This window comes from Ambystoma mexicanum, chromosome 4q, assembly GCF_040938575.1.
Source record: "Ambystoma mexicanum isolate Mex_15411 chromosome 4q, UKY_AmexF1_1, whole genome shotgun sequence".
NCBI classification, from domain to species: domain Eukaryota; kingdom Metazoa; phylum Chordata; class Amphibia; order Caudata; family Ambystomatidae; genus Ambystoma; species Ambystoma mexicanum.
The window spans coordinates 950634738-950660751 of record NC_090928.1 but is presented as its reverse complement, the minus strand read 5'-3'; the positions used below and the strand labels follow the sequence as shown (position 1 = coordinate 950660751).

General features: G+C 49.3%; 1 protein-coding gene across 1 annotated transcript in view; it reads right to left on the bottom strand.

The window, feature by feature from the left end:
- UTP25 (UTP25 small subunit processome component) overlaps positions 1–26014 on the bottom strand; it is a 379991-nt gene that overhangs the window by 136647 nt on the left and 217330 nt on the right. Inside the window, exon 10 of the mRNA XM_069608503.1 lies at positions 22261–22373. Within this exon, the coding sequence (XP_069464604.1) occupies positions 22261–22373 (113 nt within the window). The remainder of the gene's footprint in view (positions 1–22260; positions 22374–26014) is intronic.

The following is a 26014-nucleotide window of genomic DNA, read 5'->3' as shown; positions in this document are numbered from 1 at the left end:
AAATTGTACACAAAGTGTCCCTGCAACAATACACTTAAAGTGATTTGTGTTACAATGAAAATACAAAGGGGAAACGCAAATTAGAGAAAACATCTCCCGTCACTAGCAGGCTTCGGGACCGACCAGCGACCCCCAAAACACGTGAGATGAACAGGTGAGCGAGGTTAAAAGGACCTCAACTCACTCCAAAAGGAAACAGAATTCCAAGTCCATAACAGCAATACTGAAACACAAAGGAAGGAAAATTGCAAAAAGAACCTGACAGGCCTCAAATGGAAAGGAAACACTACATAAGAAAAAAGCCAAGGAACAAGTTACTTACCCGTAACTATTGTTCTACAGCATGGGTCTGGAATGGATTCACATGCTCATGAATAGTCCCTTAGTCAGGCTGGGACTCATCGGTAAAAGAAAAAACAGTTTCACTTTCACTTGCATTTCTCCTTTAAACGAATCACTGTCCTCTGGATCACACTGTCCCCATCCAATGACAGCTCTCTCCCTAAGCCCCTCCTCTGACAGCCATCTTCAGATTTGGTAAGCACGTAAAGTGACAGTATAACAAGAAGAGCCGCAGAGGGGACAGCGGAACGGTTTGCATGTGAATCCATGCCAGACCCATGATGGAGAACAATACAGGTAAGTAACATGTTCCATCTGCAGCATGGGGTCTGCCATGGATTCACATGCTCATGAATAATGAATACATAGCAGTACAACATTACACAACCAGGCAAGGTGGCAATGCTACAGAAGCAATTACCTCTTACCTCTGGAACAGACTCACCTCAAGCAAACAGGTTGTATAGCACTGCTGGGGCAACTCTGGACGCCTCCTTGGAATCCTGTCAATGCAGTAGAACTTCGTGAAGGTGTGCGTGGACCTCGACATAGCAGCCCTGCAGATGTCCACAGGGGCACACCAGACAGGAACGTCGTCATCGCAGCGTTTGCTCTGGTCGGGTGGGCTCTCGGATGTCCAGGCAGCGGTCGGTTCGCCAACCGATGTCAGTGCATCATGCAGCCAGAAAGCCACCTTGGGACGGAAGCCTAGGACACAGCCTTCCCATGGTTCACAGGACCAAAGGTCACAAACAATTGTGACGTCTTCCGAAAAAACTTGTGTCAGGTAGAACTTTAAGGCACAAGCAACGTCCAGCGAGTGCAAGCTTTTTCAGTCAGTGACAAAGGCTTCGGGGAAAAAACAGGTAACACCAAAGACTTGTTGAGGTGGAATTCCAACAGAACCTTCGGCATAAAAGAGGGGTGCAGCACCACCCTCGATTATTCTAAAGTCAGGTATGGTTTCTTGCAGGATAGGACCGGGATCTCACCCACCCTCCTGGCAGAGGTGATGGCCACAAAGAAAGCAGTTTTCCATGAGAGGAACTTGAGAGGGGCCTGATGAATAGGCTTGAAGGCCCCCCCTACATGAGCCTTGTCAGAAACACGTTGAGTTCCCACACGGGGGCAGGAGCCTTCACCGGCAGGAAAGATCGAAAAAGTCCTTTGACCAAGGAAAGCAAATATGGAAGAATTTGCGGGGCCGTGGCCCTCAGCGGGGTAATCTTCTGTGACCGGAAACACATGGCGAAACGCTCCCACTTGTGACCGTAGCACTTCAAAGTAGACGACGCCCTGGCCTTGGCGAGGACCTCTCTGCAGTCCACAGGCAACTCGTATCCACCAAACTATAGGGCTGCAGGAGCCAAGCCCAGGTTCAGCGATCCTGAGCCGTGATGCAGGATTGCGCCACCTCCTCTGGTGAGAAGATCCAGAACTACTGGAAGCTTGACCGGGGGCGACGCTGACAGACTGAGAGGTCTGGATACCAATTCTGCCTCAGCCACGCAGGGGCAGTGAGTATCATCTTGCATTGACACTGTCCGAGTGTGTTGTTGACTCGCAGCAGGAGAGGGCATGCATACAGTAACAGTCGTTCCTACAGAAAGGTGAAGGCCTTCCCCAGGCTCCTCAGTGATGGAACCTGTTGGCAAACGTTTTGCACTTGGAGTTTGTCACCGTCGTAAACAGATCCATCTGGGGCCTGCCCCACTCGGCGAACAGGTAGTCCACCTGATCTTGACGAAGCTCCCACTTGTGGCAGGAGCGCAGTTCCTTGCTGAGGGAATCTGCAATGGTGTTCTTGACTCCCGCCAGGTGAAGAGGGACGGGGAACATCCCCTGTCCGACGGCCCATCGCCACATGCCTTGCGCCTTTTTGGAGAGCGCCGGGGATTGATTGCCCCCTTGCTTCCTGATGCAAAACATGGTGGCGGTGTTGTCCGTGGAGATCCTCACCACCTTGCCTTTCAGGGATGGGAGGAATGACTGGAGGGCCCAGAACACTGGCTATAGCTCTAGGATGTTGATATAAAAGATCTTCTCCTCTGGCAACCACAGGCCTCTGGCGTGTCGACGTCCAGTGTGTGCTCCCTATCCCTCTAGGGAGGCATCCGTGTTGACAGTCTCCTGGTATGGTGGGTTCTGGAATCCCATGCTTTGGGTGATTTTGGAGCGAACGCCCCACCATACTAATGCCCGTCGGAACTCGGCGTTGAGCGAAATGTTGTCAGTGAAGCTTCCCGACACCAGCAGGCGTCTAGGAATTCCATGAGGGGCTGCATCTGCAACCTTTTTTGGGACTGGAGGTAATTGTTCAGATGTCGGTGGTCTAGAATGGGCCTACAGCCCCCCGCCTTCTTTCTGACCAGAGATTATCTAGAATAGACTCCGGAGCCACAGAGTCGCTGGGGAACCAGTTCCATCGCCCCCTTTTCGCAGCATGGCCCGTTCCTCTTCCAGGAGCTGAGGGATGTGCTGCTCCTGACAGGCCACCTGAGAGATATGCAGACACCTGTGCTGAAACTCCAGTGTATGTCCTTGGTGGCGAGAACGTCCAGCACCCATCTGTTAGTGGTGATCTTGCTCCACTCTCTCATGAACTCGTCAGCCGGCCTCCCACTGGGGTGCATGGGTGGGGGCCCAACGTCCTAGTTGGTTCAGGCTTGCTTCAGCGCTGTCGTCAACTACTGTAAGCCTGGGAATGACCTCTGTAGGCTTCCCGAGTCGTGGATCTGGAAGACTGACCGTACAATGAGGAGAAATCTTTGGAAGACCTGCTCGACTTTCCTATGGAGGAGCGAAAAGAGCGGTGCTGCTGGAGGGTGCCCAGGGAACGGGCCGTCTCCGTATCCACCTTGATGGCCTGGAGGGACTCGTCAATGACCTTCCCAAATAGGTTTTCTCTGTTGAACGGCATGTCTTGTACCCTCGCTTGGACCTCTTGGCACAAATGTGTGGCCTTCATCCAGCCTTTGAGATGAAGGCAGACACTGTTCCCCATCTGCCGGAACCCTGTGTCAGCGACCCCTAACGCCACTGTGACGGTGTGATCAGACGCTACCTCCTCTTCATGGAAGAGAAGAACAAGTTACTCTCTTACCTGGTAACATTCTTTCGATGGGATGGTCCGCCGACGTATTCCATATCTTTGACAGTAATCACCACAGCTGTGCTGCTTCGGAAAATCTTTCGGCGTCTGCGTCCTGCTTCGATGACGTTGATACGCCGCCCTCGAGGGCCTGGAGGACTTGAGAGTGAGTAACCATCTTGAACTTGTCCTTCCTGAGGAGTTTGTTCAAATCGCGCAAGTCCATGATGGGTCTCAATCCCCCGTCTTTCTTGGAAATCAAAAAATAAGGGGAATACCATCCCTTGTTCCTCTCCGCTACAGGCACCAGTTCTATGGTGCCTTTCTCCAGCAGGGATTGAATTTCCTGTGCAAGGAGCAGATCCGGACTCTTCAAAGAGAGATTCCCCGGTGGATTGTCTCGAGACCTCTGCCGGAAAGGAAGACAGTAGCCGTGGGTTATGATCTCCAGAACCCACACATCTGAAGTAATGGCGCACCACTCAGCAAGATGCTGCGCCCGCCTTCCCCCAACCGGCGAACCATGGGGCATGGCCTCATGACTGAGCTGAAGCGGCTGCGGCGTTGCCTGAGGGCAAAGAGGCAACTGCCCGAGCGGCCTTGGCACCTCGAGTACCTTGCTTTCCACCTCTGGCACGCCTACCGTGGCCCCTTTGACTGGCAGCTCCTCTCGTTTTACCAAAGGATGAGTAATAACAAAAGGAACCTCCTCTCCATTGCTGTCCCCTAGGACGAAAAGGCGGAGGTTGTCGAACTGCAGCGCCCAATGACTTCGCTGCAGCTTTTGAGGTCTGCAACCTCTCAAGGCTCTCGTCAGCCTTGCTGCCAAAAAGATGTTCCCCATCAAAGGGCATGTTGAGGAGTCGGGCCTGCACATCAGGAGAAAACCCCGACTTCCGCAACCACGCAAACCTGCATATCATGGTGCTGACGCAATCTGCCATGTCCAAACCCGAATGAACGGCCTCACACATGGCATCCTTGCCATCCTGAACCATGGCCAGGAAACCATCCCATTCGTCCCCTTCGGGAATATTTTCAGCCGCTAAGGAAACAGTTCCACAGAGTGTGCGTGAAACGTGACAAGCACATACGGAGTTGGCCACCTGAAGCACCATAACCATTGAAGAAAACACTTTCTTTGCTCAGCCGTCAAAACGCTTGTTGTCCCCATCAGGAGGGATGGTAGGATACGACGCCTGCTTTGCCGGGGCCGTAGCCGCCTGCACCACCAAACTCTCCGGAGGGGGTGCTTGGACAAGTAGCAGGGGTCGCTACTGGCTGGGTGGTAATTTCGCGGCAAAGACTTGCCCACTGCCGGGAGACTCTCCGGAGCAGTCCAAGCCGCCGCCACCCTCCTCTGTAGCGCCATATGAAACGGCAGTACCAGGTCAGTTGGTGGACCAAGGTTGAGGATATCTGTAAGGTCATCCTGAAGAAACTCCCCCGGGGGAGCAGACCATCCCAAGTACTCGGTGATCCTCGACATAAGGCGTCGGTACGAGGAGTCGGCATGAGTGCCAGGCTCAGGCCTACAAAACTCCACCTCCAGAGAGGTGTCCAGCCCACTAGCATCGTGCAGGGACTGCCTCAGGTCCTCAAATTGGCTATGGCCCGAGAGAATCTCGTCTGGCACCGTATTAGGAACCATGCCATCATCAGAGCCCTCATCCACCTCTGAAATAAACTCAAGATGGCGGTAAGAAGGCACAGAGTGTGAACCAAAGCCATGCTTGACCTGGGCCAGAGCCTTTGTAGGGGGTTCCACCGAGCCTCGGGTAACCCTGTTCATACAGCCTCGAAAGGCGTCAAGGGCATCGAGTGAATCAACGTTGACCGCGAATGCGGCGCCGACAGCATCGATGGCGTCGACACAGGCCTCGAGGCCGGAGCCCCAAGCATGTCCTTCAACAGCCTGGGCGCCGATGGCGCCGACGACCTCTTCGGAGGCGAGTCCTCAAAAGAGTCTGTTGACAACCTCGGCGCCACCGGCATCGACGTCTTCCTCGAAGACATCACAGGTTCACACGGTCTTGAGCGTGTCGAGGACCGGGACCTGGACCGGGCATGACGAGAACGATTCCCCTTGTCCGAGCGGGACCTCTCCCGTGAATCATGCCAACCACCCGAGCCTGAAGGCGTGCGAGCGGTGTCTCTCGACCGATCATGACCGACCCCACTCGCTAACATTTTCTTCCCGAAGGAAGCCCATTCCTCCGGCGTCGCCTGCTTGGTAGGGTAAGCAACCCGCCGACGAGCGGAGTCCTCGGAAGAGGACGGGGAAGGCGACCGATGACGGCGCTTCCGGGAGTGCCTCGAAGAGGCAGAGGAGTGGTGGGACCGACTCCGGGACCGAGACCCACTGGACTTCCGACGACGACGCGGAGAGTCGCCTCTCGACTCCTCCGTCGAAAGCCCCGCAGACCTCGACTTCCGTGGCATAGACACCTTACCTACCGATAACCTCTTCTTGCGCTCCCACAAGGCTTTAGACGTGAGCGACTGGCAGTCGACGCAGTCATCCGTGTCATGGCCTCCCCGAGGCACCAGAGGCAGGCATCGTGCGAGTCCGTAACCGACATCTTGGACCCACAGTCCCCGCACTTCTTAAAGCCCGAACGCAGTGTGGAAGATGAGGTAGACATCTTCACGAAGAAAGACTTCACAAAACGAAACAGGTTCGAAGAACCGAGAAAGAACTCCAATGAGTCGAGGCGCGGCGAGATCTCCGAAGCGAACACGTTCGCGGAAAAACGGAACTGTGGCCTACGGGCGTCGTGCGTCCTACTTAGAACATCCAGTGACGTCGGCCGTCAGAGGAGGTCCTCGAGGGCGGCGTATCTACGTCATCGACGCAGGACGCAGAAAGATTTTCCGAAGCAGCACAGCTGTGGTGATTACTGTCATAGATATGGAATACGTCGGAGGACCCAATCCCCTCGAACGATTGCCTCCATCTTTTTATCGTCGGGAGGAACTCCAAAAATCGTCCGCAGCTTGTACCACAGCTCCCTGACGTACCTGGCTAGGATTGCTAGTGCATTGGCCACCTTGATAGTGGACGCCACAGTGTAAATAACCTTCCTTCCCATGGCGTCCATCTTCTTCCCCTCGCTGTCTGGAGGGACTCAAGATGACAAGGAAGGATTTTCCAACCATTTCCTCGCAGCCACAGATACCACCGATGAAATGCATTACTTACCGTAAACGCATTTTTGATGATTGTATCTGCTTAGATTCACATGCTATGCAAATAGTCCAATGGTAACCACAGAGTATTGCTTCTTGTCTTTCAAGAATCGAAAGGGGACGTCGGCATGGGCGTGCCTGTAACACTATCGCCAACGTGTAGTGTAGTGTACCCAAGATCCCTCACGCAGCGAGGTCCCCCCGATTGTATTCTTTCTGCCGTGAGGGAGCTTTATGACTATCGTGAATACAGAAAAGAGAGAAAAGCAGTAGACGTCTATGTTCCTTCAATCCGAGCGGGGAGGAAGGGTGGGCACATGTGCATCTAAGCAGATACAATCATCAGAAATTCTTTTACGGTAATTAATGCATGTCTTCTGATGCTTGTTAATCTGCTTAGAAATACATGCTGTGCATAGACTAGCGAGTAGTACCCAGAGTTGGGTTGTGAGAAGGAACAATAGTGAAAAGATGTCTTAGTACTGCTTGTCCCACCTGAGAATCAGACCAAGAATGAGTGTCTAGGCAATAGTGTTTTTTAAAGGTGTGTATAGAACTCCAGGTTGCCGCTTTGCAAATGGACTCTAGGGGAACATTTGCAATGAATGCTATGGAAGCCCCCCTGCCTCGAGTAGAGTGTGCTCTAGGCTTGAAGGGCAGTTCTCTCTTAGCAAGATTGTAACAGAGTGTGATGCATTTGACAATCCACCTTGAGATAGTAATTTGGAGACAGGGTCTCCCTCTCTACCTGCTGCCACTGAAACGAAAAACTGATTTGTCTTCTTTAATGGTTGAGTTCTTACCATGTAGAACATGACTGCCATGCGTACATCCAGTGTGTGCAGGCTCCTTTCTCCCATGCTTGAGGGGTTTTGAAAGAACATTGGTAGTTCTATGGATTGCTTCACATGGAACCTTGAAATGAATTTAGGCGCAAACCTAGGGTGAGTGCACAGAACCACCTTATCTCTGTGAACTGTAACAAACGGTTCTAGAACTGAGAGGGCCTGTAGTTCACAGACTCTCCTTATGGAAGTAATAGCTAGTAAAAAGGCAGTCTTGTAGGTGAGATCCTTAAGACTTGCTTTGTGCATGGGCTCGAACGGACACCCCATAAGTCTAGTCAACACAACATTTAGGTCCCATTCGGGAGCTGGGTATAGAAATGGGAGGGTGAATTCTCTTTACTCCCTGTGTTTTAAATAGGTATGTATAACAATACTCCTACTTAAATCAACATCTAAATCCACCAGCAGGGGAAATATATATATATTGTTTTTTAAAGGAGATAGATACCAAATATACACAAATCATCTCATTACCAAAACTATAGGACCCTGATTACACGGCACACTTTGTCCTGACAAAATAGACTGTACGCATTATATATCAAACCTCAGTGTACATTTATTCAAAATTATATTCAATGTTAAAACATAGATTGACCCTAAAACAAAACTCAGTGGATCCAAAAACAAATACATCAAAAATTCATCTAAAACAACCTAACACAATTCGACAGACACAAATGACAATACACTTATACATTCAACATTCTAAATGTGTCATAAAAATGATTCCCAACATGCTTCTGTTCTTCCAATTCCTCAAAGGGTGAACATTCTTCAGGGGAAACTCTGTAAAAACTGTAGACTGCTTCAACACTGGGTTAAGGGGGTAATTTCAAAGCATCACACAAATGGATGCCAATACACCTAAATACAAAAAGGGGATCCTTAAGGTCTGGGTCGAGTATTGCAATCCTAAAAATACCATCACACACTACAGAAATAACTTCCAGAGTATGGAGACTAGAGGCATGGTACACAACTAGACCACCCTCCACAGTTCTATAAATGAACTCAAAATGACCTTCAATGGGAATTTCATCAATGGCGTTTTCTTGATACACTTCACCACATGCACCAATTCCTGGATGCATCTACTTTTACCAGAGGCGCAAACAAGTCGCCTCAGTATTCAATTGGAGACACTGCAGACACAAACAGACCATATACCAAGCTCTTAATAAAGGTAATGTCCACCTCATGCCAAAGTAGGCATAACATTACAGTCAAGTTATCCTGTTTACCTATATTATGTTAACATGTGTCTGGATACGGATTCCCGAGTCAACTTTCATAGGTACCAAAGGAAAAAACCTGGCTCAGTCTGGCACCAAATCAACAACGAAAACACCTAAACGCAAAAATCAGATAAAGCCTGCAAATCATATGGCCAATATCCTTCAATCACTTAGTACTATCCCTTAGCATGCTGGACATCTAACCTAGCGTCTAGGCTATTCACATGGTTCGTCCAGACACCACAAACATCAAGTGCCCATTAGTTACAAATTCTGTAGTTACAATCAGTGTAATAAATCACTGCCACGTAGTGTATTCACGACATCATTATGTGATACTCGGGTGCCCGTTAGTTCCAGATGCTGAAATTCTAGTCTGTATGATACAACAAAGCGACGTGATTAATCAAAAGCATGCTTCTGATGTACGATTCAAAGCTAGACAATGAGGAGACTGAGCCGTGTAATTATTAAACTTACTGCAAGTACGGCGGCATGCAACTCTCTCCACGCCAAACAGTGAAATGCTGAATGGTCAGCGTTGCGTGATACTAAAAGAGGACTCGGACCTAAGCAAGTGGGTCACAGCCACAAAAAAAGGACTAATGTTGGAAAACCTGCCAGCGACCAACTAAAAGTAGGCACAACTGGGAACGAATTGGTAATCCCGTCTCTTGAAAAGGGATATTGCTATTTGTCTCAACCCTTAACACGTGTTGAAGAACTCTACAAGGGAGGGATGGAGCAGCATTGACAACAACATTACATCAGTTAGCACAAAATAAAGGCAAAACAGTGCAGATTGTTGGGATGGATATCACATCAGTAATAGAGACATTTGGAAATATTTTTCACTTAGTCAAACATATAGGACAGAGATTTAGATTTGCCACATTCTTACATTATTGGAATTGGTGGAAGATATTAAGCCGTATAAATCACATACAATGTAAATATCACAACACATTTCGAAAATGTAAACACATTTCAACTGGTATATACATAACCATCATTGTGACATGGATCAATTCCTAGGAGGTAGGCTATGATATGATATGTTATTTATAACGTGCTTAATACCCAGAGGTTTCTAAGTGCAGACCCGGGGATCGAACCTGTATTGCTCTGTGTCGTCGTGCTTCCAAGGCGAGCACGTTGAGGCTGAGCCATCGACCCAACCTGTGTGTACAAAATCACTCTGGCAAAAATTACTAGACGAATATATGCAGAAATTTTGGATCTGTCTTTATCAAATTGTTGATGGAAACCCCCCAATAACGTAGTTCATCACATATTAACTTTAGCCTTCTGATCCCTAGTTTGAACAAGGGCGATCGATAGGATATCCTACAGAGTAGATGTCACAACAGGTTACATTACAAAAGACAGTGGCCCAATTGGTTGACATCACAGCCTCTAAGATACTGAGTTACAGGTGCCAAAACTTAAATAACCACATTATCTATAGTTCATATTAGGTTCAAACAATGCCAATCAATGCCCTCATTCAAACCCACTATATGGCTCTGTAGTTTAAAGATTATTTTCTTCTCAAAATTAAGCAATTTACGGTCAATATCTAACTTGCTGGTCCCATGTATCTTTTTCAATATTAACCATGTAAAATCTGTGTGTGCATGCAACTTTTCCAAAAAATGCTTCACCAATGGAGCTGTGATTACTTTGTTCTTTATACAGCTACGATGTTCAACCATTCGAACCCGGCATTTCCTATTAGTCTTACCTACATAATGTAGGCCGCAAGGGGAAGTAATCAAATAAATGACATTCTGAGTGTTACAACTGGTCATTTCATTGAGATTCCACAACAGGTTGGGTGAGATTTGAACAGTTCTTTTCTCCTCTGTTCGTCCACACATAATGCATTGGCCACACGGGAAATGTCCCTTCACCTCTGGCAGCCCCCACAAAGTGGTTTGTCGTAACTGCCTGGTCTGAGAGTCTGTTACATTGTTTCTAACAAGCATGTTCCGTAAACTCTGGCTTTTCTTAAAAGATACCAACGGTGGAAGAACTTCTTTACCATGGTAAGCTTTTCTCAAAGTTTTCTTAATGATTGTTTTGATCTTGTAAGATAAATTGGAATACGTTTTAACAAAATCCGTCCCAATCACTCTGGCCTCTTTGTGGGTTTTCTCCAAAAGGTCTTCCCGATTATTGTTATAGGCCCTCTTAGAGGCATTCCTGATCACTTTAGATGGATAACCCTTGACCAACAATTTTTGTGTCAAAATATTCACACTCTTGCTATAGTCTTCCTTAGAACTACTATTCCTTTTTAACCTCAGGAATTGTCCAAAGGGCAAATTCATTTTCATGTGTTTTGCATGATGGCTGCTATAGTTGAGCAAAGTATTTTTGTCAGTGGTCTTGCTATATGGTTTGACTTTCAACACACCCATGGAGTGCAAAATGGTAACTTCCAAAAAATGTATTTCACAATCACTGATAGATTTGGTAAATTTCAAGAACCAATTCTGTTGGTTCAACCAGTCAACAAAGCTATTAGCTTCTTCCAAAGTACCATCCCAAACAATTGGATCATCATCAATATAACCTAGCCACTTCCTCAATAGATGGCCGAAAGGGTTGGTGGCATGATATATGACAGACTTCTCAAAAGATTCAACGTACAAATTAGCCAAATTCAGGGCCATGGCCGCCCCCATTGCGGTCCCCTCGATTTGTTGAAGGAACCACCCCTAAAACTGGAAAAAGTTCTGAGTTAAGATGAATTTGGTACACCATAAGATGAACCCGTTAATCACGGGGTGTCCGTCTTCTCTACTCCAAGATCTCTTCAATAACGTCTAAGGTTGCTTTCTGGGGTATCATAGTGTACAGCGATTGAATGGCAAAACTAATGAGCAGGGACTGTCCAGAGACAAAGGTTAAATTCTCTATCTTGGTAATAGCATCAGTGGTGTCCCTGAGATAGCTCTGCATCTTAAGGACAAAGGGTCTTAAGTAAAAGTCGGTAAATTTGGACAGCGGTTCCAAAATGGAATTAACTCCAAAAACTATAGGACGACCGGGAGGATGCAACAAATTCTTATGTATTTTGGGTAAGATGTAAAATACTGGAACTCTCCCTTGTTCTCTGATGAGGTATTCATTCTCCTGTCTGCTAATCATTTCGGATTCAAAGGCCCTCAAAACTTTCTCTTTCATGACCCTTCATCAACTCTATGGAAGGATCATCTGAGAGTCGTAGATAGCATGTCTCATCAGCTAACAATCTCTCACATCAGTGACAGTCATACCGATTCTCTTTACTCCCTCCATGAAAGCCTTAATAACTGGTATCTTCCACCACACCACCTTCTGTTGTGAAGTAGTGTCGGCTGAAAGAGCAGCTAAGTGAACCTTTAGAGAGTTAAAAACCAGGCCTGAGTCTAGTAAATGGGTGAGGTTCAAAATAATATGGGTAGGAGAGCAGTCAATGGGGTTGATGCTCTTAGAATTGCACCAGATGACAAACCGCTTCCACTTACTCGAATAGCAATACTGTATATTAGGTTTCCTTGCATAGTTGAGTTTGTCCATACATCTCTGAGGGAGCTGCAGGTGCCCGAACTCTATGACCTCAGGAGCCAGGCCACTAAGTTCAGTGTTTGCGGGCATGGTTGAAGTGTCTCCCCTTTGTCTTGAGACAACATGTTGTATGGGCAAGGCAGTTTCACCGGAGGAGATAGGGACATTTTCATGAGATGAGAAAACCAGGGTTGGCGGGCCCACATGGGGGCCCCCAATATCATGGCAACTGGTTCCTGGTGCATCTTGTGCACTATCTTGTTGAGTAGGGGAGTTGAGGGAAAAGCGTAAACAAATTTCCCTGACCATGTGATCCAGATTCCATTTCCCTTGGAACGGTTCTGGGGGTACCTGGAGGCGTAATCTTGGCACTGAGCATTCTCCAGAGTTGCGAACAGGTCGATCTCTGGGAAGCCCCATTCTGCGAAAACATTGAAGACGATGTCTTAGTGTAATCGCCATTCGAACTCCATGGTAGTGGGAAATCTCTGCTGAGTATGTCTGCCAGAAGATTGAGTTCCCCTGGAACATGTTGTGATAACAGGAACATGTGTCTGAGAGCCCACTTCTAAATGTTCTGGGACAGTTTGGACAGCCTTGGAGAGTGAGTGCCCCTTTGTTTGTTCAGATAATACATGGCCGTGGTGCTGTCTGTAAGGATCAAGACTGTCTTTCCTTTCAGTTGTGTCTGAAAGGCTTTCAGAGCTTTGAATATCGCTAATAGCTCCAACGGATTTATGTGGTTGGATGCTACTTCTGAGGACCAGACTCTGTGCGCCGTTTGCTGAAGCAGTTGCGCCCTCCCACCCCGTGAGAGACGAGTCTGTAGTGAGAGTGGCTTCTACTGCGGGGGTGGTGAAGGACGTTCCCTTCAAGAGGTTTTCCCTCAACCACCACTGCAAAGAGTGAACGAGGGCTGGTGAGACAACAATTAGATTGTCTCACTGTCCGCTGGCCTGACACCACTGGCTGTTGAGCCATTCGTGCATTGGACGAATGCGCAGCCGCGCGCAAGGAACCAAATAAATGCAGGACGCCATCATTCCTAACAGTCACATTGTCTTGCGTACCGTCACCTCCCGATTGGCTACATATTGAGGGATTTGAAACAACATGTTTTGGACCCTCTCCTAGGAGGGGAAGATGAGGCCATCCCTTGTTCGAAATTAGAGCCCTTAGGAACTGTTTGACTTGACTGGAGTCTAGGCTGGATTTCTTCTTGTTGATGGAGAATGCCAGGCTGAATAAGAGGTCTCTCGTCTTTTGAGTATTTGACAGGCATGTTCCTTAGGAATCCCCTGTTATGAGCCAGTACCTCTGTAAATATCCTTGGTGCTGAGGCAATGCCAAAGGGTAGTACTTTGAACTGATAGTGACTGTCTTCTATCATAAATCTAAGGTATTTTCTGTGCGCTGGCAACATTGAAATATGAAAGTATGCATCTTTCATGTCCAATGTTGCCATGTAGTCTCCCTGTGTGAGCATGGGAATTAATTCCTGCAGATTGACCATACAAAACTTTTGAGGTTTGACAACTTTGTTTGCTGGGTGTAAATCTAGTACATGGTGCATGGTGAGATCTTTTTTGGGTACAAGGAAGTACACTTGATGTCTTCCCATTTTCTCTCTCAACACTGATAAGACTGTCCGATTCTTTCCCTCCAACAATCTTCCCCCTCCCTCTCCTCCTCCTCCTATTCACTTTCCGCCCTCTAATCTTCCCATCTCTGATCACGCTCGCTATCTAGGCATCCACTTTGACTCCTCCCTCTCCTTTTCCCACCATATCTCTCTTACCTCTCCAGCCTGTCGCTACCACCTCTTTAACATTCGTAAAGTGCGCTCCTCTCTCACCTTCCACGCCACTAAACTGTTAATCTCTTCCCTCATCTTCTCTCGCCTCTTCTTTTGCTCTTCTATTCTCTTTGGACTCCCTGCCTCTCATCTCGCCCCCCCTTAGATCCCTCTACCACTCTGCTATCCGTACCTTCTGTCTACTTGCTTCTCATGACTCCATTTCCTCCTCGCTCTCTTACCTTGGCTGGCTTCCCTTTCATTCCCAACTCAAATTTGTCTTTTAATCTCTTCATGACCTTCCTCCCCTTATCCCTCTTCTCTCCTATCATTCTACATCCCCTTCCTGCTCCCTCCGTTCTGCTGACCTCTTCCGAGTCTCTGCTCCCCGCCCCTATGTGCCTCTTCTCGCATTTGCTCCTTTCAGCTTCTAGCCCCCCACCCTACATTGGAACTCCCTACCTCTCTCTATCCGCTCCATCCCCACCTTTTTCTCCTTCTGTGCTTCCTTGAAATCTCTTCTTCTCCATTCCCCACCCTGAAACCGCTCTCTCTCTCTCTCCCCCACATGTCTCTCCAATGCTTACCTCTCTCTACCTACTTCCTCGCCTATTACACTCACCTGTCGTTTTCTTTACAGGCTAATTGCTCTAGTCACTGTTTTGTTGGTTTGACTCATGTTTTATAATTGCTTCTACTGTTATAATCTACTATGTATCTTGTTGTTATAATGTGAAGCGCTTTGGAGTAAAACGCTATATAAATACAATAAATACAATACAATACACTGAACAAATACCCTTGTTTATCTGTAGAAGAGGTACGACTTTTATAGTGCCCTTTTCCTGCAGGATCTAGACCTCTTGTAGCAGGATGCGCAGGTGTTCCGGCGTCAGGGGTCTTGATCGTGGAGGTCTGAATTGGTGGGTCCGGCAGAATTATATGCAGTACTCGTGGGTGATGGTGTTGGGTACCTACTGGTCTGTAGTTATCTCCTCCCATGCTTGAAGAAATGATGTTAGCCGGCCCCCTAACGGGGAGGCATGGGAGGGTACCCGGATCTGGTGGTCATTTTTGACCCGAGGCTGGGGAGCCTCTAGGGGTGGAATTTCAGCCCCTTCCCTTTACACGTCGTTGACCTCTATGGGGATAGAGTGTAGCCTAGCTGGTTCCCTGGGGCGAGGACCAGTTATTAACGAGCCATATTGGTTTTGAGGGAAGCGAGATTGGCCACAAAAGGAACGTCTAGAACCGCTCTCTCTCCTTGGGGAAGGCCTCGGGGTGATTTGATCCAGGGTCTTGAGCGTGTCGTGCTCCTTTTTAGCCGTTTCAAGCGCTTCGTCAATCGCTTTCCCAATTAAGTTAGCTTCCTCCACCGGCTTATTTATTAATGAAGCTTGGGTTTCTGGTTTGAAACCAGAGTTTCGTAACCATGCATGCCTCTTTAAGAGGGTACCTTGTGCCAAGGTCCTGCCAGCTGTTTCTGCCGCATCCAAAGTATTTTTGAGAATACTCTGATTAACCTGTTTGTCCTCAGCTACAATGGAAAGCAGGCGAGTCTACAGCGGTTCAGGGACTTCTTGAAGGCCCTCTTGTAGCATGTTCCATTGTGCGTCTGAATAGCTAGCCAACAAAGTTGTGTTATTAGCTATGCGAGTGGAAAAAGCTGCGGCGGTTGTGACCCTCTTCCCTAGTGCGTATAATCTTTTAAACTCCTTGTCATGGGGTGCTTCCCCTGTGGACAGGGGGACCCCCACCCTCTTCCTGGTTGTAGTTACTACCAGGGAATCTGGAGTACCATGTCCCCTGATGTAAAGGGGGTCAGAAGGGGAAGGGCGAAACAGTTTTTCTACTCTAGGATTGACTGTCCTTGTTAAGGCGGGTGTCAACAATGAAGGAGCGAAGCGTTTGATTGAATTCAACAAAGGAATAGCCTGGCTGGCCTCTGGTACAGCTTTCTGAGTAGCAATCTGGAAATGTTCAGCTGCCCTCCTTAAGATAGCATTAAACGCCATCTGGTCGTCAACTGGGGAGGCCTGTCGAGTAGGTGTGATAGGGGATGAATCCATGCACAGGGCGTCGGGTTCTGGTGTTGGAGTAGGTGATGCACAAGGCTGAGGGTCGACCCGGTCGTGGTTGTCCTCCCATCCCTCTGTGGGATCAATGGGATAACCGCCAGGCTCCCCAAATGGATATTCATCCTGGTTGAATTGATCAATAGGGATCTCATCCTCAGTGAGGTCATAAGTCTCTTCTTCCTGAGAAGGATCAAAGGTGTTTTGAAAATTTGAAACAGGAAGAAAAAGGCTCTCCTCTCGAAGCCTTCTGGGTGTGGACTTCTCAGAGTTCCACAAACCTCTCTAACCTATTCATACACCCCTCAAACTTTTCTCTGGTCCATATTGAGGAACCAGAGGGGCTTAGGGGTGGAAAAGGCTCTTCTTGTTGATCTTCTGATCTAGAACGTCGAGATTTTTCTTTAAGCGTCTAAGAAAGAGACACAGGGCCTTCTGAAAAGTCCTTTCGAGGTTCTGGCGGTTGTAGTGTATATTCGGACATATCTTTAGGCCTATCTCTATGTTTCGACGAGTAACTAGGTTTATCCTTAGGTTTCGACGAGTCCTTTGGTTTCGATGAGTCCTTCGACCATTCTCTTTGATTTGCTGCCAAAACGATGTTAACAATGTTTTCGGTAATACTTGGTGTCACAGAAGTGTGTTTAGCCTGGGCCTGCGGTTGCGCAGTTGTTTTCAGCGTAACCGGGCCGTCTGTTCCGCTTCGACCGACGCTTGAATATTGGTGGTAGCGCCCTTTCATTTAGATTGCCCGGTCGTATGCCGTGCCTGCGGTTGCTGGGAGGGCTGCCGATCCTGACTATTGGTGAGCACTGCCAAACTATCTGGTGTGCCCGTTGGTGCTATGGAATGCTTCGACTGTTTCATCGAAGACAGACCGGGGGTTGTGTCTTTAGTGTGGGAAGAACGTGCATCCTTGTCACCGGGATGTACAGTTCCCATAGCAGGACTCACATCGTGCCTGTTGGGGCCGGGGACGGATGACGCGGAGCGGGAACGCTGTGCCGTGAGGTCAATGGCCTCCGATTCAGAGCCCTGGTCGTCACACTCGGCGGCTGCAGGGGAACTACTCGCGGCCTGCGACATCCCGTTTAACACGGCGCTCCTTTAGTGTCTTCGGACGCAGGAGCTTACAAGCCACACAGGCCGCCTCTTTGTGGTTAAGGTATAAGACACCTGTTACACTTAAGGCATTTGTCTTTCCACTGGAATTTGGACTTGCATGAAGGACAAAACCTAAATGTAGTCCTCTCCATAGCAGATGAATAATACTGTGACGACAAGACCAAGGGAACAAATAGAGAGGAAAGGGAAAGGCATTCTTACAAAGGAAATGTCCACCCCGACCCCACTCTCCCTACTGTGTAGGCCAGCCAGAAGGTCCGGCCACATGGTCGGCAGCGCCGACCGGATCACTTTCCGTCGAAGGTCCGTGGAGCAGGCTTTGACGTAGGTCAGGAAACAGCCATCGAGGGAAGAGATAGCAATATAATATATTATTAAAACGACCAAAGGTCAATAAGTATAACAATAGCAATGTCTCTGGAAAAGCTCTGCATAAGGCGACAAGTAAATTGGGCGGAAAAAAACAATCTGAGGGACCTCGACGCGTGAGGGATCTTGGGGACACTACACATCACGTTCAGGATAGTGTTACAGGCACGCCCCATGTCAAAGTCCCCTTTCGATTCTCGAAAGACGAGATGCAATACTCTGCGGTTACCACTGGATGTCAGACTATATGCACAGCATGTGATTCTTAGCAGATTAACAAGCATCAGAAACTTCTTTTCCAGCCTACCCCTTTTGGCTGTAGCCGTTCAAGAGTTCATGAGGGCCAGGCCCTCTTCCCATATGTTGTCCAAAAGGGGTACCGCCATGACAGCTTTATTCTTGGCCTCGCACCTCTGGTAAAAGAAGCCCTTCTCAGTTTCCTCAGGCACTAGAACGAATAGCTTGGAGGCTCTTGAGATCAGAGTGGAACGAGCCTACTTCATCTGGCAGAGACACCTTGTGTGGAGCATCCAAACGTGGGGATTCACCATCCGCTGCAACAATATCCTTGTCGTTATCCTCCGTCGTCGTGGCCGTATCCGTCCCTGTACCCGTGTCTGGGTCTGCTGGGGGAGAAGGAACTCAACGTGGTGGCGGAGGTTGGAAAGGGGGCATCGGATGACGCTCCTCTTCTTCGTTGGAGACTGATCTGGGGAACCAAAGGTACGGGAGCCGGAGGCACCCTCAACTGGATTTCTGACACCAAGGTGTGTAGAGTTGACAGAATAACTAAGGAAATGTCCCTTGGCTGAAAAGGCAGAATGGGAAAACTAGGCCCTGCGCCATCATCGACCTTGTGGACTGTGTGTAAGGACTCCTGGCCTTTGTCGTCACTGGACGAGACCTTGATGGCTTGGGCGACGGCCTGGGAGGACTGTTTCAGGGCCTCCTCGCCCCCTCCCTTTTTCCCCCCTGAGGGTCTTGAATTGGGGCCTGAACCGGTTTCCCCCCTTCTGGCGTGCCAGCAGACTTCGCCAAAGTCACTGTGGCGGTGTCACGCCTTGTGGTTAGGGACACATTCTGAGCTGCAGGGGCTACTTTTGCAGGGTCAGCACACTTAGCTGCAGCAGTCGCCAACTCCATCGTCGACGAGGTCTTAGCCTGAGCCGATGGGGCCCACACTTGGGCTGCTTGTCCTTCTTATCCTCCATACGAAGGTTCTCGGATTTCTCGCAAATTTTAGCCTCGTTAGAGGACTTCCTCTTCGAGGAGGAGCTCGAATGCTGGCTGGCAATGGAGGCGTATGGTGATGTCGACCGCGCTTCCGCGGCAAACCCAGTGGACTTGGACTTGTGGTTCTTGGCCTTATCTTGGACTCCTCTGATGAAGCACCCTCACAGGACTTAGAAGACCGCTCCTCGGACCGGCCGGTCCTGGGTGAGGCATGACCCTGCTTGTCTGTAATTCCCTCTAGAGATTCAGGGTAGGTGATGGCTACTTTATATTAGTTCAGGCTCACTTTAACAATACTCTATGAATGATTAGCAGATTGCAAACGAATTTAGCAAAGAGAAGCAAAAAGCTGCTGATTTCTACAGATGAAGAAATTGGGCCAAATCGCGGTAAATTTTGCGAGTGTGTGTCTCGCGATTACAGAAAAAGTATAGGGAGTAGGAAGTTGGTTCTAGGTCCGTTGGAAAGCCTGGCTTCTAAGCTTTCAGATGAAAGTCAAACGGTTCCGGAGATACGGATGATTTAATAAAGGTAGATTCTCGGATTTAAAGTAAAACTCAAAATGACAGGTGTCGGCTTGCAGCTGCAGAATTGACAGGTGACAGTTGTGCAGCTTTAAAAATGACAGATGACACGATTTCTAGGAGGCTGTTCTAATTAGGTTAAAATAGTTTAGATTAGATTATTTTAACTAAGAGAGTGGGTTCTGCACAGTTCTGGTGGTACTCACAATATATTTTGGGCAGGAATGGGCCTCGCCATGGATCTGGTCAACTGGACTGGACTTCGGTTCTCTCTGCTCGGCGGGTCAATCAGGCAACGTTTCTGCTCACAGCGATCCGGATCTCTGGTTCTGCTCACAGCGGTCTGGGTCAGCTCTCTGGATACAGCGGCCTGTGGTTCTCTAGATCTCTGGTCTGGTCTCTGGCAATTGTTCTTGGCAAAACAATTCAGACAGCTCGCCCGGCTGTGGAATAGTTTGCAGATGATTTTAAGGATGCTGAGGCCTGCTGAGAAGAGTTCTTAGTTTGTGGGTTTAGGCCCTTGCTTTAAGTTCTGAAGTAAAGTTCTGGTCTTTGGAGATTGATGGATGTGAAGTCTGGAGTCTCCCGGCAGAGCGTCCTGCAGAAAATGGAATTGAATGTCCCTACCTGTCCCAGCAGTCTCTTTTTATGTGTTTTGAAAATGGGTGTGTGCCTGGGCCTAGCAAAGCCTGCCCCTCTCTACTTGTCATTGGCCCAATTCTCCCCTCTCCCATGATTGGGGGAAGGAAATGGATTGTCATCATGATGAGGTCTGTTTATGGGTCAGAGGATCCTCCCCTGGTCAATTTGCACACAAATCTATTTCTGACCCAAATACATATTTATCTATGTACCATTTTTCTAATATTATAGGTCCAGTTAACATATTTTCTGTAGCACCAAACCATCCGATCCCTGTCTTTGTACGATGTTGTGTCCACCGATGACAGAATTCTCCCCTTTTCATCCAGATAACGACCTCTAAACCTTTCCAGATTTTACACAAATGTGCACCAGGGATATGGGTTACAGATGATAAAGTGTCAGATTTTTAACATGCATACATTTGGAGTAACAACCTTTTTATCGCTACTATCCCCAGGAACATACCACAGGGTCCTAACACCTCTTAAAATGTGCACAGAAAAATCACAAGAATAATGATATTATTTGTATAATTGTGACAGGTCCGTACTATGAATTATCCATCTTTTTAAAAGTATGCCCTGGTCAAAAAGGGGTGTGGCTTCCCACATCACATGGTGGAATAACTGGTTTATCCACTTCCCCCAAGCTCAGCTGGCTTGCAGAGGCACTGCCCCTCCCAGTTTCCCCCAAGAGGAAGCCACTTTACGGCACCCCCAATATAACATTTACCTGAGTCCCGGACAGGCCTTTGTTCAACTTTCTGCAGTCCCCAGGTCCCCTCCCTTAATTCAATCAGAGAGGTGTCAACTCCTTTTGGCAAGGGGCAGCAGGATGCAGCTAGGCCTGGGAAGAGTGGCTGAGCAGGTTTCAACTCCTGTCGGGGGTAGTTGTCAGGAAGAATCCAGTTTCATTAAGCCAGGTTTCAGATAAATGTCACTTTTTGTTCCCAGTTTAAATCAAACTTACAATTTTTATATATACATTAAATAATTACTTCCTTCAAGTCATTTCAGAATATAGTTTTACATTGTATCCACCTCTTAGCAAGTCTTTCCTTGGCCTGGTTTTGTTTCATTTGTTCAGTTTTACACAAAAGTCTGGTGGTTTTAAAACGCCGGCTTTCTGATAGTGGCGAGTACCGGTATTGCAACCATTTTTGGGATTTAGAAAATGAATTCCCCACAGTTCCAAGTTGCTTTTTGGCAATCAGCATTGTCATTCCCAATGGTTTCAGGCTACTGTGTGTGTAGCCCAATGGTGGTTTTAGGCAGTGCCCTCCTGTGCTCACAACATAGGCAAAAATGGGTGGCAGCCTATTCTTCATGTTTTCCCTGTGCAATCTCTGGGGAGTTCTGGCCATCATGAGGTTTTCCATGCCAGTACTGCACAGTTTTATGGTAGGGCTTGGATGCATGGGTAAAAACATCCCACATGCCGCATGGGGCAGAGGCCTTGTTGCCATTGAGCCACACCGCCAGTCTACTGTGACTGTCCCTCGTCATCTTCTTGGAGAACCCGAGGCAAATTTTGAACTCCACCTCCTTGTGGGCCGGGTGCAGGCAGTAGAGGCATTGCAGGTGCTTGTCCTCCACAAACACATTCCATAGCCCGCATTTGGTGCACGGCTTGAAGAGGGACCTTCCGCTCCTCCCCCTCCGTCATGGATGGAGGGCGCGAAGTAGGCCCGATGGCCTGCTGGAATCTTCGACGATCTTCGCCATTGAGGGGTGCTGAAATTCACCAACAACGGATCCTGGCTGTTGGCAGATGAAGAGAGCACACAGGCTCTTTAGAAACAAAAATAGAACTTTTTTCTGTCGAAAACCTCAAAAAAACATACAAATACTTGCAGAGCAAACTCGAGGGCTCCCAACACTAAGCGTGCAGTAAAAATCTGAAGATGGCTGCCAGAGGAGGGGCTTAGGGAGAGAGCTGTTACTGGATGGAGGCAGTATGACCCAGAGAACAGCGAGTAGTTTAAAGGAGAAATACAGTTTGTAAGTGAAAGTAAGTGAAAGTTAAACTATTTTTTTTTCTTTTACTGAGGATTCCCTGTCCGATGACGGGGAATATTCATGAGCATGTGAATCCATGCCATATCCCATGCTGGAGAACTGCTGGTGTCAGAAAGCAAATAGGAGAACATACATTTATAGACATCATTTCAGGTATGATCCATAGACTGGCACCACAATAATTTTCACTGAAATAGTTTGCTGCCTTCTTACCTTGCATCCATCACAGATATTAAGCTTTCTACTTCCAGCCTCTGAAAAACATGGGGAAGCTGCACCAAAACCTGACAAATGGATCCCGTCACAGGCAGATTTCTAACAGCCACCTGCACCATCAGAGACAAGACAGACATTGATCTAACTTTTCATGTCATGATTCCAATTGTACATGTTAAAAATTACTTTGGTACTTCCTTTCACAAATTCCCATCAGATCAAAGGAAAAGAAATATTCTTATGGATTGCATGGATAAGGAACAAGTTACTTTCCTGTAACTGTTGTTCTCCAGCATGGGTCTGGCATGGATTCACATGCTCATGAATATTCCCCGTCGTCAGGCTGGGAATCCTCGGTAAAGAAAAATCAATATCAGTTTCGTTTCTGATCTGTCTTTCGTAGTAGTAACCAATCACTGATCTCCGTGTCATACTGACCACAGCCAATGACTGCCCTCTCCCTAAGCCCCGCCTCTGGCAGCCATCCTCAGATTTGGTAGCACGTAAAGTGGCAGTATGACCAAGTGAAGAGCCGCAGAGGGGTAGGCGGGAGGGTTCGCATGTGAATCCATGCCAGACCCATGCTGGAGAACAACAGTTACAGGAAAGTAACTTGTTCCTTCTCCAGCATGGGGTCTGGCATGGATTCACATGCTCATGAATATAAGAATACATAGCAGTACACACATGCACAACCACGGGAGGTGGCAAAAGGCTCAACATTAAGCAATACAACAACTCAACATTAAGCATCTCTTACCTCCTCACCAGGCTCACCTTAAGCGAACAGGTTGAGCAGCACTGCTTGGCCGACCCTGGACTCCTCCCTGGAATCCCGATCGACGCAGTAGAATCTCGTGAAGGTGTGCGTCGACCTCCACGTAGCAGCCCTGCAGATGTCCAGCAGGGGCACACCAGATAGGAACGCCGTAGTAGCAGCGATCGCTCTGGTCGAATGGGCTCTCGGACGGCCTGGCAGCGGTCGGTTAGCCAAACAGTGGCAGTGCATGATGCAGCCGGAGAGCCATCTGGAAATAGAAGACTTCGAGAGAGCCTTCCCTTGATTCACAGGTCCAAAGTTCACAAACAGCTGTGATGTCCTCCGAAAACTCTTCGTGCGGTCCACGTAGAACTTCAGCGCTCTAGCCACATCCAGCGATGCAAAGTCCTCTAGGCCGGCGACGAAGGAGACGGGAAGAAAACAGGTAACACCAGGGGCTCGTTAAGATGGAAGTCCGACGGCACCTTGGGCATAAAGGAGGCGTGTGTCCTAAGCACCACCCTCGAGGCACGGAAAGTCAAGTTCGGTGCTTTGCAGGATAGGGCCTGGATCTCTCCCACTCGTCGTGCGGAGGTAATGGCCACCAGGAACACAGTCTTCCACGACACAAACTTCATAGGTGCGGAGTGCATCGGCTCGAATGGGGGCCCCATGAGCCTGGTCAGCACCACGTTAAGTTCCCACGCCGGGGCCTTCACCGGCGGGAACGACCGGAACAGTCCTTTTATAAACTCTTTTACCAGACGATGGGACCACAGGGACGTCCGTCCTGGGGTTCTGGTATATCTGGAGATCGCCGCCAGATGAATCTTAATGGAGGCATGGGCCAGCCCAGCCTTTGCCAGCGATAGCAGGTATGGCAGCACTTGAGGGGCCGTAATCCGTAGGGGGTTGATCTTCTGTGCTCGGCACCAGATAGAGAACCTCTTCCACTTGTGACCGTAGCATTTGAGAGTCGAGGACGCCGTGGCCTTCGCAAGAACCTCTCTGCAGTCGGCCGGTATATCGTACCCTCCAAACTCTAGCGCTGCAGGAGCCAAGCCTGCAGGTTCAGCGACGCCGGGTCGTGGTGGAAGATGGCGCCTCCTTCTCTGGAGAGAAGATCTGCGTCCGCCGACAGCTTGATGGATGGGGACGTTGACAAGTCCAGAAGGTCCGGGAACCAGATCTGCCTCGGCCACGCCGGTGCGACGAGGATCATCCTGCACCGGGACCTCTTGAGCTGGCTGATGAGTCGAAGCAGCAACGGCAACGGAGGGAACGCATACAGGTATAGGCCGTCCCAGGGGAACGAGAACGCATCGCCCATGCTTCTCGGCTGGGGAAACCTGCTGGCGAACCTCTGGCACTTCGAGTTCGTCGCAGTTGCGAACAGGTCGATTTGGGGTTTGCCCCATCGTCGGAAGAGTTGATCCACCTGATCCTGGCGCAGCTCCCACTCGTGACACGTGCGCAGCTCCCTGCTGAGCGAGTCGCAATGGTATTTCTTTCTCCTGCCAGGTGGAAGGGAACCAGGAACATCCCCTGGGCGACCGCCCAGTGCCACAGATCCTGTGCCTCCTTGGATAGGGCTGGGGATCTGGTGCCTCCCTGCTTCCGTATGTAAAACATTGTCGTGGTGTTGTCCGTGAAGATCTGCACCACCTTGCCCTTGAGCGACGGGCGGAACGATTTGAGAGCCCAGAACACGGCTCGGAGTTCCAGGATGTTGATGTGCAGGAGCTTCTCCTCCGGGAGCCAGAGGCCTCTTGCGTGGAGATCTCCGGTGTGGGCGCCCCAACCTTCCAGGGAAGCGTCCGTCGTCACCGTCTCCTGGTACGCCGATGTCTGAAAGTCCTTGCCTGCCGTGAGGTGCGCTCGAACGCCCCACCACTGAATCGCCCGCCGGAACACCTCGTTGAGGGGGACCCTGTCTTCGAAGGTGCCCGTCGCCTGCATCCAACGGGCGTCGAGAAATTCTTGAAGAGGGCGCATCCGTAGTCTGCAGAGGCACACCAGGTAGATGCAAGAGGACATCATCCCAGGAGGGACTTGATGGACCTCACCCTGGCCACGTCGGTGGCTAGCAGGCGCTGCACTTTGCCCAGAATGGTCTTCGTCCGTTCTTCCGACGGTGCCGCCAGGCGCCTCACTGTATCGAACTTCGCTCCCAGAAACAGGGCCACCTGCGACGGCACCAGGTGGGACTTTGGGTAATTTATGGCGAATCCCAGGTCTGAGAGTAGCTGGACGGTCCTCGCAGTGTGTTCGACGGCGAGTTCCCTCGTCCTTGAGCGGATGAGCCAGTCGTCTAGGCAGGGGTAGACTTGAATCCCCTGCAGGCGCAGCCGTGCTGCCACAGGTGCTAGGCACTTGGTAAAGACCCTGGGGGCCGACTTCAATCCGAACGGCAGTGCTCTGAATTGGTAGTGGCGTCCCTGGACGACGAACCTGAGGAACTTTCGGTGACTTTTGAGGATGGGAACGTGGAAGTATGCATCCTCCAGGTCGAGCGACGATAGAAAGTCACCTTCCTCCAGCTGTCCCAGCACGTGCTGGAGGGTGACCATCCTGAACTTTTGTGATCTGATGTATTTGTTCAAACGACGAAGATCCAGGATGGGGTGCCAGCCGCCCGTCTTCTTCCTGACGAGGAAGTACCTTGAGTACACCCCGGAGCCCCGGAGCCTCTTCGGGACGACCTCGATGGCGCCTTTTCTGAGCATCGCCCGTACTTCCAACAGCAGTTGCGGGACGAGATTTTCCTTCCTGGCCACAGGTGGAACGTGAGGGCACTTCTTCAGGAATTCGATAGAGTGTCCTCTTGCCAGGGTATCCAGCACCCAACGGTCGGTGGAGATGGACTTCCACACGCCGACGAACTTCGTCAGCCGGCCTCCCACCGGGTGCTTCGGTGGGGGCCCGACGCCACGGCCGGTTCAGTCCTGCTTGGCTGTGGTGGCCTTGCCGTCCTGGCCACCTTGCCGACGG